General features: G+C 43.6%; 5 protein-coding genes across 8 annotated transcripts; 2 read left to right on the forward strand and 3 right to left on the reverse strand.

The window, feature by feature from the left end:
• The first annotated feature begins 65 nt into the window (after positions 1 to 65).
• Positions 66 to 2962, forward strand: LOC136190791 (cotranscriptional regulator ARB2A-like). The gene is made up of 12 exons (XM_065979056.1): positions 66 to 242; positions 299 to 399; positions 1146 to 1211; positions 1267 to 1394; positions 1454 to 1517; positions 1569 to 1646; positions 1699 to 1818; positions 1869 to 1982; positions 2037 to 2121; positions 2171 to 2392; positions 2452 to 2565; positions 2617 to 2962. The coding sequence occupies exons 1-12, from the start codon at positions 131 to 133 to the stop codon at positions 2775 to 2777; spliced, it is 1365 nt and encodes a 454-aa protein (XP_065835128.1). The 5' UTR covers positions 66 to 130; the 3' UTR covers positions 2778 to 2962.
• On the reverse strand, positions 2856 to 5034 carry LOC136190790 (next to BRCA1 gene 1 protein-like). The gene is made up of 10 exons (XM_065979055.1): positions 4903 to 5034; positions 4740 to 4844; positions 4582 to 4683; positions 4366 to 4524; positions 4251 to 4311; positions 4117 to 4189; positions 3886 to 4065; positions 3644 to 3825; positions 3546 to 3593; positions 2856 to 3492 (listed from the first exon to the last, which is right to left on the reverse strand). The coding sequence occupies exons 1-10, from the start codon at positions 4993 to 4995 to the stop codon at positions 2993 to 2995; spliced, it is 1503 nt and encodes a 500-aa protein (XP_065835127.1). The 5' UTR covers positions 4996 to 5034; the 3' UTR covers positions 2856 to 2992.
• Positions 5035 to 5126: 92 nt separating this feature from the next.
• Positions 5127 to 7513, reverse strand: LOC136189896 (uncharacterized). Of its 3 annotated transcripts, XR_010670476.1 has the most exons (7): positions 7257 to 7513; positions 6929 to 7062; positions 6662 to 6878; positions 6294 to 6611; positions 6104 to 6230; positions 5548 to 6048; positions 5127 to 5495 (listed from the first exon to the last, which is right to left on the reverse strand). XR_010670476.1 is itself a non-coding variant. In XM_065977923.1 (6 exons), the coding sequence occupies exons 4-6, from the start codon at positions 6174 to 6176 to the stop codon at positions 5176 to 5178; spliced, it is 894 nt and encodes a 297-aa protein (XP_065833995.1). In that variant the 5' UTR covers positions 6177 to 6230; positions 6294 to 6878; positions 6929 to 7062; positions 7257 to 7513; the 3' UTR covers positions 5127 to 5175. The 3 variants fall into 3 exon arrangements, 2 of the variants coding, with proteins under 2 accessions (XP_065833995.1, XP_065833994.1); XM_065977923.1 differs by having other exon boundaries at positions 6294 to 6878; XM_065977922.1 differs by having other exon boundaries at positions 6929 to 7513.
• A 41-nt stretch (positions 7514 to 7554) lies between these two features.
• LOC136189879 (uncharacterized) lies at positions 7555 to 11067 on the forward strand. 2 transcript variants are annotated; one of them, XM_065977910.1, is made up of 11 exons: positions 7555 to 7623; positions 7676 to 7867; positions 7921 to 8244; positions 8290 to 8319; positions 8371 to 8521; positions 8575 to 8787; positions 8836 to 8975; positions 9023 to 9074; positions 9136 to 9467; positions 9515 to 10495; positions 10546 to 11067. In XM_065977910.1, exons 1-11 carry the CDS (start codon positions 7621 to 7623, stop codon positions 10903 to 10905), a joined length of 2778 nt encoding a protein of 925 aa, XP_065833982.1. In that variant the 5' UTR covers positions 7555 to 7620; the 3' UTR covers positions 10906 to 11067. The 2 variants fall into 2 exon arrangements, with proteins under 2 accessions (XP_065833982.1, XP_065833983.1); XM_065977911.1 differs by having other exon boundaries at positions 7676 to 7864.
• Positions 11068 to 12016: 949 nt separating this feature from the next.
• Positions 12017 to 14491, reverse strand: LOC136190593 (uncharacterized). Its single transcript, XM_065978807.1, has 7 exons — positions 14185 to 14491; positions 13869 to 14002; positions 13601 to 13817; positions 13225 to 13542; positions 13035 to 13163; positions 12475 to 12975; positions 12017 to 12422 (listed from the first exon to the last, which is right to left on the reverse strand). Exons 1-7 carry the CDS (start codon positions 14489 to 14491, stop codon positions 12028 to 12030), a joined length of 2001 nt encoding a protein of 666 aa, XP_065834879.1. The 3' UTR covers positions 12017 to 12027.
• Between the last annotated feature and the right edge of the window lie 19 nt (positions 14492 to 14510).

Consider the following 14510-nt stretch of genomic DNA (forward strand, 5'->3'; position numbering starts at 1 on the left):
TTTGACTTTCAATGTACACTGATGAAAAAATGTCATCTCGCGACTATTAGCGTGCGTTAGTGGTAACAAAAACAGCACTGTAAAAATTGGTTTTACCGCTTTGTGTGTCTTCGTAGCAAGTTTTGCTTTTATGTCTTCGAAGCCAGCAGACGCAGATGCTTTGATGGGAACTACAAACGAGAAATGCGATGATTTGACATTTCCGACGACTCTAGAAGGCTTTGGCTACACATTCAACACAGGTACACTACAGCAACAGCACCATTTCCGATCTACCAGCAACCCAGTACGCACCTAGAGGGAAGAATCGAAGATATCGAAACCGGAAAGCCTTTTCAGTTCGTCGTACGGGAAGACGATCGACAATTCAATCAAGCGAGATACGAAGCGTTGGGAAAAGTGATTAATAGCTATATACTAGATAATGATGGCTTTTCGTGAGCCATCATGGGATCCCCGAACACCCCCAGCACATTCTTATTACTCTAATTTTTGTAAATCATTTTTGCATAATTCGCATCGCACTGCCTAACCACGTGAGTTGGCGTGCTTTATTTTCCGCAAAAGCCTACAATTTGGCCTCTTATGTACGCGTGACGCAGAGCTATGCCTCTCCTAACGCTAACCTCTGCCCCTTTGGGTGATCGTGTCGCGAGGCCCATTATCAGCTCGCAGTTGGGTTTGCGTGCTGCGAGCTGCGCTCGCAGCACGACAAACCCAACGTGCTCCTTTACTGCGTTCCCTTTATGAACGTTACTAATAAAGCTCATTGCTATGTGCCCGTTATGTTTAATAGTATTTATCCTCGATAATGTAGGCTGTATAATATGCCTACTCCTTCCTGAAAAGTTTTAAACACAATCCGGGGTTCCTATAAACTGTGACGTCACCTTTTTATGTACATTTTGTTCAAAATACGGGAGAGTATGACATCACAATGAATGTGATGTCATAAAGGCACATGTGTGCGTGATTGGCCCAAGTGCGATTGTGACGTCAGGGTTACCGACAGACACACACTTTGGTTTTTGGGCGATCACGTTTGAGAGACCCTCCCACCAGGGCGCGCGCGGGCTTTGCCCGCGCGCGCCCTGGTGTTCGGGGAATTAACTTGCGATGCTTATTCAATTTTATTGTGCGAGTAGGTTGTCGATGAAACAATATTTCAGCTACTGGAAACTGATTGTGGCCTCAGAAAAATCGAGATTCCGGTCTGTATCTGCCAACAGTCTCTAATTCAAATTTATCTTACGGGAATGCTGTTAGTTTGATAAAGACGAAGAGGAGCCCGGTAGCTTCTTTTTTGCTTCGGAGGACTGTACGGAAAATAAGGAAAAACTCCTGGTGATAATACATGGGAGTGGGGTTGTTAGAGCAGGACAGTGGTCTCGCAGGTTATTATGAAATCTTGTTAAATACTTAAGTAATCAGAATCAACTCCCTTTTTTGGTAGATTAATAATCAACAACAATCTTGAGCAAGGCTCTCAGATTCCTTACATAAAGAAGGCTCAAGAGGTATGTATATGAAAGAAGCTAATACTGTCCATGCTATTCAAAGTAATTTAGCTTGGGTATGCTGTTTTGGTCACCAATGGCAACCACAACGCCGTTGAAATCGATAGGTGGACAAGAAGAAGAATCAGAGTACATAGCAGTGGTATTTCACAAATGTAAAATAATTTTGATCTCATCAAAGGGGTCTTCTTCTCCTGAGGAACACATGGAATACGTGTGGCGTCACTTTCTTTCCAAATGCCCCGCCAAATTTATTGATGTCATGGCTCACAGTTATGGGGGCGTAGTGACCGTATCCTGGGTAACGCATCTCTAACCATTAAGTTCTTATCGTAAATATTTGTGCACAAGTTGTCTCAATATGAAAATGCTCGAGAAAAAGTTCGAAAAATTGCGTTCACAGATTCCGTTCACAGTATCAGCTTGGAAATAGCTGATGCAGAAACGCGGACTTGGTTTGAGCAGGTTGGTAGAAGGAAAGAATTTGGTGCATTGATGCAAACTGCTTGAATTGATTAGCGTGCTATTAATTGGGTGTCATCAAATGAGTATGTTGGAAAATTTGTTCGAAAATACCGAGGAGACATCTTTTGCGTTTCAGCAGGTGCCTTGGGGCAGCATCTTATTTTGAATAAATTATTGATTGTTTACAGGAACTATTACTCACGAGGAGACGTCATGGAAATCGTTTGCACAGATTTTTGCATTTTTTGAAAGCGCAGAGGGAGTCAGTGACGACGTCATTGCTAGCCTGCAAAAAGACGAGGAAAGTGAAGAAATGACATCTGAAGAAGACGAAGGAGAAGAACAAGAAGAAGAAAGAAAAGGCCAAGAAAAAGAGAAAGTGGACGAAGAAAAAGAGAAAGTGGACGAAGGTAATTAATTAATGTTATTACCTTATTTAATGCCATGACCAGTGAAGAGAGAATTGTAGACCTCGTTGATAGCCCGCAAAAAGACGAGAAGAACGAAGAGATGATACGTGACGAAGAAAAGGAAAAAGAAACAGAGAAAGATAACGATGAAAAGCAAGAAAACGACGCGGAAAGTAATAAATTGGTACCAAATTAAAATACAACAATCATTTACTGCTTTGAAGAGACTGATGGCAAAGAAAAGACAATCAATGATACGCAGAACGAAAAAGAGGCAGCTGGAGAAACGGAAGAGAATACGAACGTTGATGATAATGAGGAAGAAAAAGAAAAGCAACCAGAGAAAGAAAGCCCAAAGTTAGCACATGAAAGCACGGCGTTATGAAAAACGGAGCCATTGCCACCCCTTAGCCAGACCCTCTTTTTAGCCTTTTACACGCAGACTAATTTTTCATACAGAACATCATGCTTACCGATATTTTTTGCTGAATCCGCGGCATACATATATAACAGCGTACAAGCACAGCAATCAACAGCTTACACAAAAGTGACAGAAAAAAAATCAAGTTTCACTGTTCATTCAAAACCGGCTCACCTTATTCAATGTCTCTTTTCTGACCACTCATTGTCGTGATGCTCAGTAAGAAGTTCCTGAACGCAAGCAGTGACGTCGTTCTTGTGCTTGTCCAACATTCTGGCGTTGAGCATTCGATTTCCAAAACCCATTTCAAGCAGTTGATCAAGTGGAGATTGAGCCTCACGACGCGTCCATGGAGGAACGTATTGTCCCCCGGGAGGAATCCAGCCGAGGCTGCTCTGAACATTGGCCGCCATGACAACAGCCCGAGGAAGAGGAGGAGGAGGAGGAGAACCGTCACGTTGAACGGAGTCCTCTTCTTCTTCTTCTGGTGGCACTTCTGGTGGACCTTCTTTCAGTCTTTCTTCTTCTGGTGGATCTTCTATGGGCTGACTGACGACGTCATCTTTCTTTGGCTGCTCTTCCAGAGGTTTCGTGACGTCAAAGCACTCCGGCAAGGGAACGACGAAGAAGTCGTCCGAGTCACAACTTTTGACACTCGACGTCTCAAAGTCAATGAGATCTAAAAGAACCAGTAAAGACTCATAACACGACTAGTTTCTTTAATTAAAATACCTTGCTGAACACTGAGCTGAGCCAGCTGACTTGTGACAATCTCCTCTTCTATAAAAATTATCTATAATAAAAACCACTCGTTCTTAGTGATTTCTCACCTGTGAGCGAAGGAGCCGCAGCGGCAGCAGAGAGTGTTTCAAAGCTCTCTGAACGATTATCCATGCAAGCTGCAGCAGGACGAGAACTTGGCATCGCGTCGTCTTCGTCCTTCCTCTTTTTGGCCTTCTTTTTCTCCTTTTTCTCCCTCTTTCCACAGAGAAGTTTTAGAAACTTGGCCTCTCTAAAACCCATACATAGTCTTCTTTGCTTGAATTTTCTTGTTAATTAAAAAAAAAGAAACCGTTCTCTCTCTTGCTCTGCAGTCAAATAGAGTGGACGTTTCAGAAGCGGTTTCAGCTGTCCGTGCTTGTTCTTTCCAGCCCAAGTGCTGATTGGTCGTTTGATTTTCAAGAACACGTGATCCGGATAGTGCAAGCCAAGTGGCTCACAAACCTCGCACAGATCATAATCAGCACAATTTCTAAAATAAATGGCGATAAAGATTAGAAAACGCTCGCGTACTTTCGCCTACCCGCATTTGTAACGTGTGCCAAAAATCAATTTATCGCAACCATCGCAAATGATGTTCAAGTGGCAAAAAGTAGCTAGTAAAGAATTTAAATCAATGGCTCGAGCCCTCGGGCAGATAATGACAAACGCAATTACTATCAGAATAGGAAGTCTTGGGTCGAGGCTCACTCATTCCAAGTTTGAGTTCAGAAAGAATCTACGTAGCTTTCAATTTAAAAAAAACCCGTTGCACTAGGATTTCTTTCCTTACTTTTTTCATTTCCGGGTGAAACCACGAGGGAGGTCTGGCATCATCTTGACACTTCTCCTTGCGCTTTCTCGTCTGTTCCACGCCAACGCTTTTAGCCAATTCCGAGTAATAGCGACAAGAAGAAGAAGAAGCAGAAGAAGAGGAAGACAAAGTGGCTTTCTACAAAAGACGACTCGCAAAAAACGTCCCATATAACAACAACTATACTTGACACACTGGCTTCAAAATAGGTGAAGTCAAAGTCGAAGTCGTCTCGATCGTTTCATTTTCGGCCTTTTCAACGACCAATCGAAGCACGTACGTGCTCTCCCTGACGACCTAAAGCAAGCTGCGAGTTGTAGAAGCACAACGGGGGCGTGGTCAGGGACTCAAACCTTGAACGCCTCAGCGAGCTCGATCTGGCTGCTCAGCCAGATTTCGTCCCCTTCTTCGTCTTTGTATTTAATTTGAACCGAACGCGCATCGACAACGTCCTTGACCTGTCGAGAACTGGGCGCGTCAGCTAGACGCACCGTTCGTGTACACGTATCTAGGGACCTTCGCTTCAAATTTCGACCAGGATATGTTCGATGGAACGTTGAAACGGCGTACGTCGCCGTCAAACGTTAGCTTGACAGGAACGATGTCCATCTCTCGATGCTCTGGATCCTGATGAGTCAGGATGAGACGATGACGCGACGATGACGCGACGATGACGCACCGGTTTCGTCATTACAACGTACGCTAGGCATACTGCAAACATAATATCAAGTAGCCTTAATTTCTGAAAGACCTCGAATCAGTTTCGAGTCAATATCATCTTCATCTTTCCTAACGTATGATTTCGGCAGGAAGAGGACAAGTAAGGCGATGAGATTCAATAATGGGTAAGTAAGCTTTCCTTTCTAATTGGACAATCCATCTGTCTTGTTCCCACGCATGCTCCACGTAATCGTCAGAAATAATGGCGACTACAGATCGACTGTAGGCGGCCACGTGACGCGTTGACAAATGACACGTGTCAGGATTGCGATGACAAAATGACTGAACTAAGCACCCAAGCCACGTTTGAATAACGTCTTGCACTTTGTGAGCAAAATCGCTGTCACTGTCAATGTAGAACAAGGCCACGTCCCAAATAAATTCAGAATCTACAAGCAAAAGAAACTGAAAAAGAAGAATGAGTCAATTTCAGCTAATTACTTTGTTTTGCTTCCTTAAGGGCGCTTCTAAGTTCACTTCTCTTCTTGAAATCTGACATGCTTTCTTCTTTTAGTACAATAGCAGACCTAGGGTCGTCGACTCCAACATCTGTAGCCGTCAAACGGCTGCCGAGCCGTATGATCACAAACGACGGATGAATTTTCTCTTTTTCGTCTTCTAATGCAGCGATGTCCGTTTGATAGTCGGCCACTTCCGCTCTCTGCTCTTCAAAGCCAGCCTCGTCTTCTTCCTCGTCAATAACAACGACCATCTTCCACGATTTTTCTATGGCCTGGTGAGATGCAACCATTGGATCGTCGCCAAGACGAGGCCCACTTCGACTGTCACTTGGAGCGTGCAAATTGTAATAGCTAGAGCCCGTCTTAGTCAAAGCCGGTCTTAGCACGTCCTTGAAAAAGGACTGGCAGTTGGAGGAAAGTTGTCTTGCACTTGATTTACTGGATAACGTGAAGCTAACGTAGTAGTCCCAGATAAAACATCCTAACATAGACGTGACTTAGTCGGTCAGTCTTCAAGGTGGCCAAATATTGCTTACGTTGAATAGCATTTCTTTTCTTCTTTTTCTTCAGGCCAGCTGCCAGAACTAATGCAAAGATAATTATTATCATGATAATTAGAGCTCCACTTCATGACTAATAATGCCCATAGAGGAAACGGACGTCCTGCAAAATGATGCACATAATTAATTTTCAAATGTCTAACTTATATATATAACGCAAACGCACGCTTGACTATAAGCTGAGTTGAGGTGACTTCGTGTTTCTTGAACGAAGCTGTACAGGAATAATCCCAGTCGTCGTTTTTGCTTACACTATTGATCTGTAGCGTTGATTCAAGTTTTGACATGTTCTTATTGACTAGCCTTGACACGACAGTAAAGCGAGTTTCGTTGTATTCCTCAATATTGATCCCATTCTTCCTCCACTGAAATTTTGTAAAATAAGGACCCTTAATGCAAACTCGTAGGGTAGCATTCTCTCCTTCCGTGACAGTTACACTGGGCGGAAGACCATCACGATAAAATGGCCCAATATCAGGCCATTCTAAAAGGAGAACAGGAGAGCTTACAGTAATATATTAGTAGTGCACATACCGTCTAGGTACAGTGTTACAGGCACAGTGATGTTTCCCTGGCTATTGGATACGATGCAGTTATAGGCCAGAGAGTGAATAGCACCTAGGACTTCTTGCAAACATGAACAATTCACAATAGCGTTTTTCGCATCTTGGAAAATACTCTCAGCAGAGTATAAATAAATAGTCTCAGGGAGGTCTGAACACTCCGGATCAAGTACGCGATTACATTTGTGCTAAACAAAATGGCTTTAGATAAAAACCGCGTAATAGATCTCTGTCGTACTCTTGACCAGTAGACAACGTTTGGCTCTGGATTGCCAATGACCCCGCATTGATTAGACATACCAGCGTCACATATAGATGCAACTGAAGAGCACCAATGAGTAATCTCAGTTGATGCATTTCTCATAGGAGGACCTGCATGCGTGAATAAAGAGTGTCAAGTAAAAATCCACAATTACACACTTGAATATTTAGCTATGCTTTAATTAGTTAATAATTTAAAATTAATTAAGAACAGCATGATTACTGACAGATGGCTTGCTTCAACCCAAGCCATCTTTATTTTGACGTCTAGACTACTACCGAGCACGTTCACGCGATAGACACACTGATTTTCGCCACAGATATGAAATCCGTCATTTGCAGTGTACGTTGCATTGATTATCTCATAGTTTCCTGTAGACGTTGCAGGTAGATATGAATTCTGACGAGCAAACACTGCTTTGGTCAACGACGTTCGCGAAAACGTCCACGCTCCGCTGCAGCCTGAGCAATTCAGAGTAGCGTTCGCTCCGTCGAGGACGGTCGTCGTGAATCGAACAGTAGATGCTGCTGCAGGAAGAAGAAAAATCAACGAAGCTCTACAACGCTGCATTGGAGAGGCCGGAGTGTCTACGCATGCCCGTACGGGCCCTTCATGTTGAAAGTGGAGTCATTGCATAGGCCCACTCATAGGCCCATTCCTAGCTGGTCATGGTGAGATGTTCGGTTTAGCGTCTTAAAACCGCTCTAACAGCTCTTTCTCAAGTCTCATAAACCCGACTTTGAACAGATCAAGCCGGGTATTGCACATCTCCTCGAAAACATCCTAAATCGAAGAATCCACGATTTTTTCGTTGATACCATCGTTCATCCGTACACAAATTTTACCTCGGAGAAGCAGTTTTGGGAAGGTTATATGGATAAAACACTCGACCTCTTGTGCACAATCAAAAAAGTGGTTAGCCGAATCTTCTCTGGAGTTGTCGAGCTAAAATCGTTTTTTATGTCTAGAAAAGCATTCCTCTCGTCTTTCGCGACTGCTACGTCGTCTTTTTTCACAAGCCCCAAATGACATTTCAAGAAGGAGATTTCTTTTTTCAAGCCGGTGCCTCAACACCTGGCACTCTCGCTGTCAAGTTCTACTGGAACGATACCCTTCGACCGGCAACTGTTATGGAAAGTGAACTGCCTCGTCTGACCGACGAACAGTTCTACAAGGAAAAGTGCAGAGAAAGTAACGCTGGCACAAACGTTTTCAGGAATCTGATCTTGTGGAAAGGAAAGAATGAGTTTGAACGTTTGCCAATTAGCGACATGTTTCAACTGCTTGAGACGGTAAGTCAGTTGATGAGATTTTCAGCACTCGATACTTTGATTTAGATGAGCGAAAGAGATCTCATTGGTTCTGAGGTACCAATCAGCATTTTGCATATAATCGTATGCGTAGTATAAAAACATTAGATGACTTCTGAAGCGTCATCTCTCTCAAGCAGTGGATACGACACTGAACAAAGGTCACGAGCGTCTTCTCTCCCAGAGAGACGCAGGGCAAAGAGCTTTACATTTGAAGGTATGAGTTTCACTGGCAACTTTATCCTGACTCCTAAAGCAGGTTAGAACGCCTCCTTCCGAAAATCTCTCACTAAAATTGCCGTTCTTTTGTAGATCGTGAAAAACAGAGTCCTGAGTTAATTCGTCCCCCTTACGTTACTCAGCCTTCATCAGAATGTCATCAGCCCAATGCTTTTGTCTATTCAGAGAGAGATGAAGAGCCACACCCAATGGCTGCCACTGTACAGGATGAAGAAAGCGACACAGGTAATAGCCCTGCTGTCATTGCAAGGGAACTCGGCGCCAAAGTCGAGGCATTGGAACTGGGTAAGCTTTTGTATAATATCAGTTATTCCCTTGAATTAGAAACTTCAGGAGGACAAACAAGTGCCAGCGGTTACCCTGATGCTAGAGGCGCTCTCGCAAGTTTGAAGAAAGATGGCGGTAAAGAGTCATCTGGATATCCCGGCATTGACAAAGCGTTGCCTCGTTTAACTGACGCTTCCTTAGAGATGGTAAATCTAGATCTTAGCCGTTATCTACTATAATGCCTGTTGACTAGACGTCTCAAACTGCTAAACAAAATCAGGAAAAAAAAGACGCTTCACCAGCAGGTTAATTCATCGCAGCTGAAATTTAAATTTATAGCATTACGGTGCTATTCACTTCTTGCAGACTTTTTGTTAGATCAATCAACGTCCATGTTCGATTTGATAGATCCTCAAGTTCACCTCGCGCTAAGAAACATTTGCACGTTGCTTGATAAAAGCGATCCTCTCGGGAATGACTGGCGAGCTCTTTGGACAAAGTTAACAGGAAGAAGCCTTAAAGAGAGTGACGAGAAAGCGTTCAAAGAGGATCTCGGCGGTTCGCCAACGATAGCTGTGTTGAACAAGTGGCAGCAGCAATGTTCATTACAAAATGCCACTGTCGGTCACCTGCTGATCTCTCTGAAACTTATCCACCGCAGCGATGCCGTTGACTTACTACGAAATTTCTTGAAAACGGTAATTAGTACTGTACGACTACTACCTGTTTTATCATTGTTATGTAGGAGTTTATTGACTTTCCGTCACTGACTATCGACAACATTTTTGTTCTGTTGAGCAAAATATCACCGGTGGTTGGTAAAGAACTGACTCCGTCTGGGTTAAATCTAACGATTTCAGAAGGAAAGTGCAGATTGTCAATTCCTCCTGGTGCCGTTGACGTGTCAATTCCAGTTTCTTCTTGTCTTCTCACTGACGGTGGCGAGTACAGGAACGAAACCGCAGTTGCGCTCACAGATGTCGTCCGGCTTCTACCACACGGCACAAAGCTAAAAAAGGCAGCCACTCTTAAACTTAAGCACAACTTTACTTTCAGAGAAAAACACACCATCAAGGTTACGCTGCTGTATGAAAGTGGGACTGATTCCAGGAAACGTATGAAACCGCTGTGCGTTTTCACAACTCTGAACCAAGTCGTTTCTTTTCGATTTGGACACGCTGTTCTACTACCCGACCAGATAATCATTCATACAACCAGCTTCTGTCACACTTGTGGGCGAAACGATGGTTGTCGTCTTAATTTATCAATGATGGTTCTTGCTCTTTCTGAATTAAACCGACAACCCTTTAAAGTGATCTTAATTATATGCAGTTCAACCAAACAAAAGCAACAGAAAGCTATAAATGCAGAGCGCGGAGGACTTGGTCCGCAAGCGTATAAAGTGACAAGAAGTCGACCGTTTGATGACCTTTGCGAGTGCGAATTCCCAGAAATGCCTACGAAAAAGCTCCCAGTGATTGCTGAAATTAACAGTTTCCAGTCTACTGCATGGAGTATTGATACCGGCCCAAAGTGGGGATTCCCGCGCGAAATCTCTTTTAGGGACCTTCAAGCAATCTCAAAAAACGAGCACTCTCATCGACCATACGATTTTGTAATTGGATTTTCTCATTGCAGTCGTGAGACCGTTGACGATCATGTGATTGTTACGTTTGGTGTAAAAGGGACACGAATGCAGCTGTCCGCGGATATTGTAATAAAAGATGTAAGTGTGTGCTTATACCCGTGCGTAATTGTGAATTTTTGCACCAATAGCTATCAAGTTTATCAGGAAGCCCACGAGCTGGTCTTTCACTTACAAGCAGTGACTTGGACCGTAAGGTGACAGAAGAGGAGCTACAAAAATTGGCTCCTTACTTGACTGAGCATTGGAAAGCGTTGGCTCGTAAGTTGAAGATAAATAAAGATTATACGGTTGTTGTAGAACGGAAAAATCGGTGGGATTCAAGCGACTGTCCCCACGACATACTTCATCGATGGCTAGATCAAAACGGATCGTGTGCGACCGTGAGACGTTTGTGCATAGCTCTTATTGATAAAAGCGTTTGTCAGCGAAATGCTGCAGAGGAGGTATACGGAACTGGCGTCGTTAGTCAAGTCATGAACGATCTGTAACGTACGTCATATGTTTATACCAACTGCTCTCAGTGTTACCATTATTTACCTTGATCTGATGTAATTATAGCCAATATATCTTTTTTATCCTAGTGTTTTGTTTTGTTTTATAGCCAATGTATCTTTTTAACGCTATTTTTTATTTAAAAGTTTAAAGCTCTATGCATGACCGGATGGCCTAAAGCGAGCACTGCCGAGCAGTCTTACGTCATCTCAGTGCTAGCTTCGCCATGGTGAGTTGCTCGTGAATTGTCAGCCTTCTAAGCGTGACTTCGAAGAGATCAAGCCAGATATCGCCGATCTCCTCAAAAAAGTCCTAAATCGAAGAATCAATGATTTTTTCGTTGATCCTATCGTTCATCGCTACACAGAAAAAACACTTGGCCTCTTGGGCAAAGTAGATAATTTGAACCGAACGCGCACCGACAACGTCCTTGACCTGTCGAGAACTGGGCGCGTTAGCTGTAGACGCACCGTTCGTGTACACGTATGGACCTTTGCTTCAAATTTCGACCAGGATATGTTCGATGGAACGTTGAAACGGCGTACGTCGCCGTCAAACGTTAGCTTGACAGGAACGATGTCCATGCTGGATTGACGGACTGTCACGAGAAAAGTGGTCCCCCGGACGGCTTTTCTTACGTTCGAAAAGTGGTCCGGCCTACCGAAAAGTGGTCCGGGCTCGAATTTGCTCATACGCGTACCCTTCGCGATGTAGATCGATCGACGACAAAGTACGCGAGTGCACTGCTCGTGCGCATCCACTCCCCTTCTATGCAAGACCACTTTTCTTTGAGCAAAGAAAAGTGGTCCGGACCTCCAAATACGCAGCAGAGAGTCTCGTGCATGCTCCAAATAATTGGGGGGTGCTGATACAAACGTCTCAATAAGGTAAAATAAACTGACGTCGACAAAATATCAAAAATATGGGTAAGATTGCTTTTTTGCCCCCGGACCACTTTTTTTGCCCCCCAGACCACTTTTCTGGCGTGGTCCCGGACCACTTTTCTGGCCGGACCACTTTTTTCATGACAGGACGCACCGGTTTCGTCATTACAACGCACGCTAGGCATACTGCAAACATAACGCAGGGAACATGACGAGCCGCAAAAAATAGTGTTTTCAAGTAGCCTTAATTTCTGAAAGACCTCGAATCAGTTTCGAGTCAAAATCATCTTCATCTTTTCTAACGTATGTAATTTGACTGATTTCGGCAGGAAGAGGACAAGTAAGGCGATGAGATTCAATAATGGGTAAGTAAGCTTTCCTTTCTGATTGGACAATCCATCTGTCTTGTTCCCACGCATGCTCCACGTAATCGTCAGAAATAATGGCAACTACAGATCGACTGTAGGCGGCCACGCGACGCGTCGACAAATGACACGTGTCAGGATTGCGATGACAAAATGACTGAACTAAGCACCTAAGCCTCGTTTGAATAACGTCTCGCACTTTGTGAGCAAAATCGCTGTCACTGTCAATGTAGAACAAGGCCACGTCCCAAATAAATTCAGAATCTACAAGCAAAAGAAACTGAAAAAAAAGAATGAGTCAATTTCAGCTAATTACTTTGTTTTGCTTCCATAAGGGCGCTTCTAAGTTCACTTCTCTTCTTGAAATCTGACATGCTTTCTTCTTTTAGTACAATAGCAGACCTAGGGTCGTCGACTCCAACATCTGTAGCCGTCAAACGGCTGCCGAGCCGTATGATCACAAACGACGGATGAATCTTCTCTTTTTCGTCTTCCAATGCAGCGATGTCCGTTTGATAGTCGGCCACTTCCGCTCTCTGCTCTTCGAAGCCAGCCTCGTCTTCTTCCTCGTCAATAACAACGATCATCTTCCATGATTTTTCTATGGCCTGGTGAGATGCAACCATTGGGTCGTCGCCAAGACGAGGACCACTTCGACTGTCACTTGGAGCGTGCAAATTGTAATAGCTAGAGCCCGTCTTAGTCAAAGCCGGTCTTAGCACGTCCTTGAAAAAGGACTGGCAGTTGGAGGAAAGTTGTCTTGCACTTGATTTACTGGATAACGTGAAGCTAACGTAGTAGTCCCAGATAAAACATCCTAACATAAACGCGACTTTGTCAGTCAGTCAGTCTTCAAGGTGGCCAAATATTGCTTACGTTGAATAGCATTTCTTTTCTTCTTTTTCTTCAGGCCAGCTGCCAGAACTAATGCAAAGATAATTATTATCATGATAATTAGAGCTCCACTGCATATGACTACTATTGCCCACAGAGGAAACGGACGTCCTGCAAAATGATGCACATCGTTAATTTTCAAATGTTTAACTTATATATAACGCAAACGCACGTTTGACTATAAGCTGAGTTGAGGTGACTCTGTGGCTCTTGAACGAAGCTTCACAGGAATATTTCCCTTCGTCGTTTTTGCTTACACTATTGATCTGTAGCGTTGATTCAAGTATTGGCTTGGTCTTATTGACTAGCATTGACATGACAGTAAAGCGAGTTTCGTTGTATTTCTCAATATTGATCCCATTCTTCCGCCACTGAAATTTTGTAAAATAAGGACCAATAATGCGAACTCGTAGGGTAGCATTCTGTCCTTCCGTGACAGTTATACTGGGCGAAAGACCATCACGATAAAACGACCCAAGTTCAGAGCTATCTAAAAGGAGAAAAGGAGAGTTTACAGTGATAAGTAATGTGTACGTATGTGCACATACCGTCTAGGTACAGTGTTACGGGCACAGTGATGTTTCCCTGGCTATTGGATGCGGTGCAGTTGTAGGCCAGAGAGTAAATAGCAACACTTACGTCTTCTTGCCAACATAAACAAGATTTAGCGTTTTTCGCATCTTGGAGAATACTCTCAGTGGAGTATAAATAAATAGTCTCAGGGAGATCTGAACACTCCGGAGAAAGCACGCGATTACAGTTGTGCTAAACAAAATGACTTTAGATAAAAACACGCGTAATTGATCTCTGTCATACTCTTGACCAGTAGACAACGTTTGGCTCTGGATTGCCAATGACCCCGCATTGATTAAACATACCAGCGTCACATATAGATGCAACTGAAGAGCACCAATGAGTAATCTCAGTTGATCCATTTCTCATAGGAGGACCTGCATGCGTGAATAAAGAGTGTCAAGTAAAAATTCACAATTACACACTTGAATATTTAGCTATGCTTTAATTAGTTAATTTTAAATTAATTAGGAACAGGAACAGCATGATGACTTTACTGACAGATGGCTTGCTTCAACCCAAGCCATCTTTATTTTGACGTCTAGACTACTATATGTACCGAGCACGTTCACGCGATAGACACACTGATTTTCGCCACAGATATGAAATCCGTCATTTGCAATGTACGTTGCATTGATTATCTCATAGTTTCCTGTAGACGTTGCAGGTAGATATGCTTTCTGACGAGCAAACGCTGCTTTGGTCAACGACGAATGAGTTCGCGAAAACGTCCACGCTCCGCTGCAGCCTGAGCAATTCAGAGTAGCGTTCGCTCCGTCGAGGACGGTCGTCGTGAATCGAACAGTAGATGCTGCTGCAGGAAGAAGAAAAATCAGCGTCCAAAACGAAGCTCTACAACGCTCCATTGGAGAGACCGGAGTGTAG

The sequence above is a fragment of the Oscarella lobularis genome, chromosome 8, assembly GCF_947507565.1.
Source record: "Oscarella lobularis chromosome 8, ooOscLobu1.1, whole genome shotgun sequence".
Taxonomy (NCBI): Eukaryota; Metazoa; Porifera; class Homoscleromorpha; order Homosclerophorida; family Oscarellidae; genus Oscarella; species Oscarella lobularis.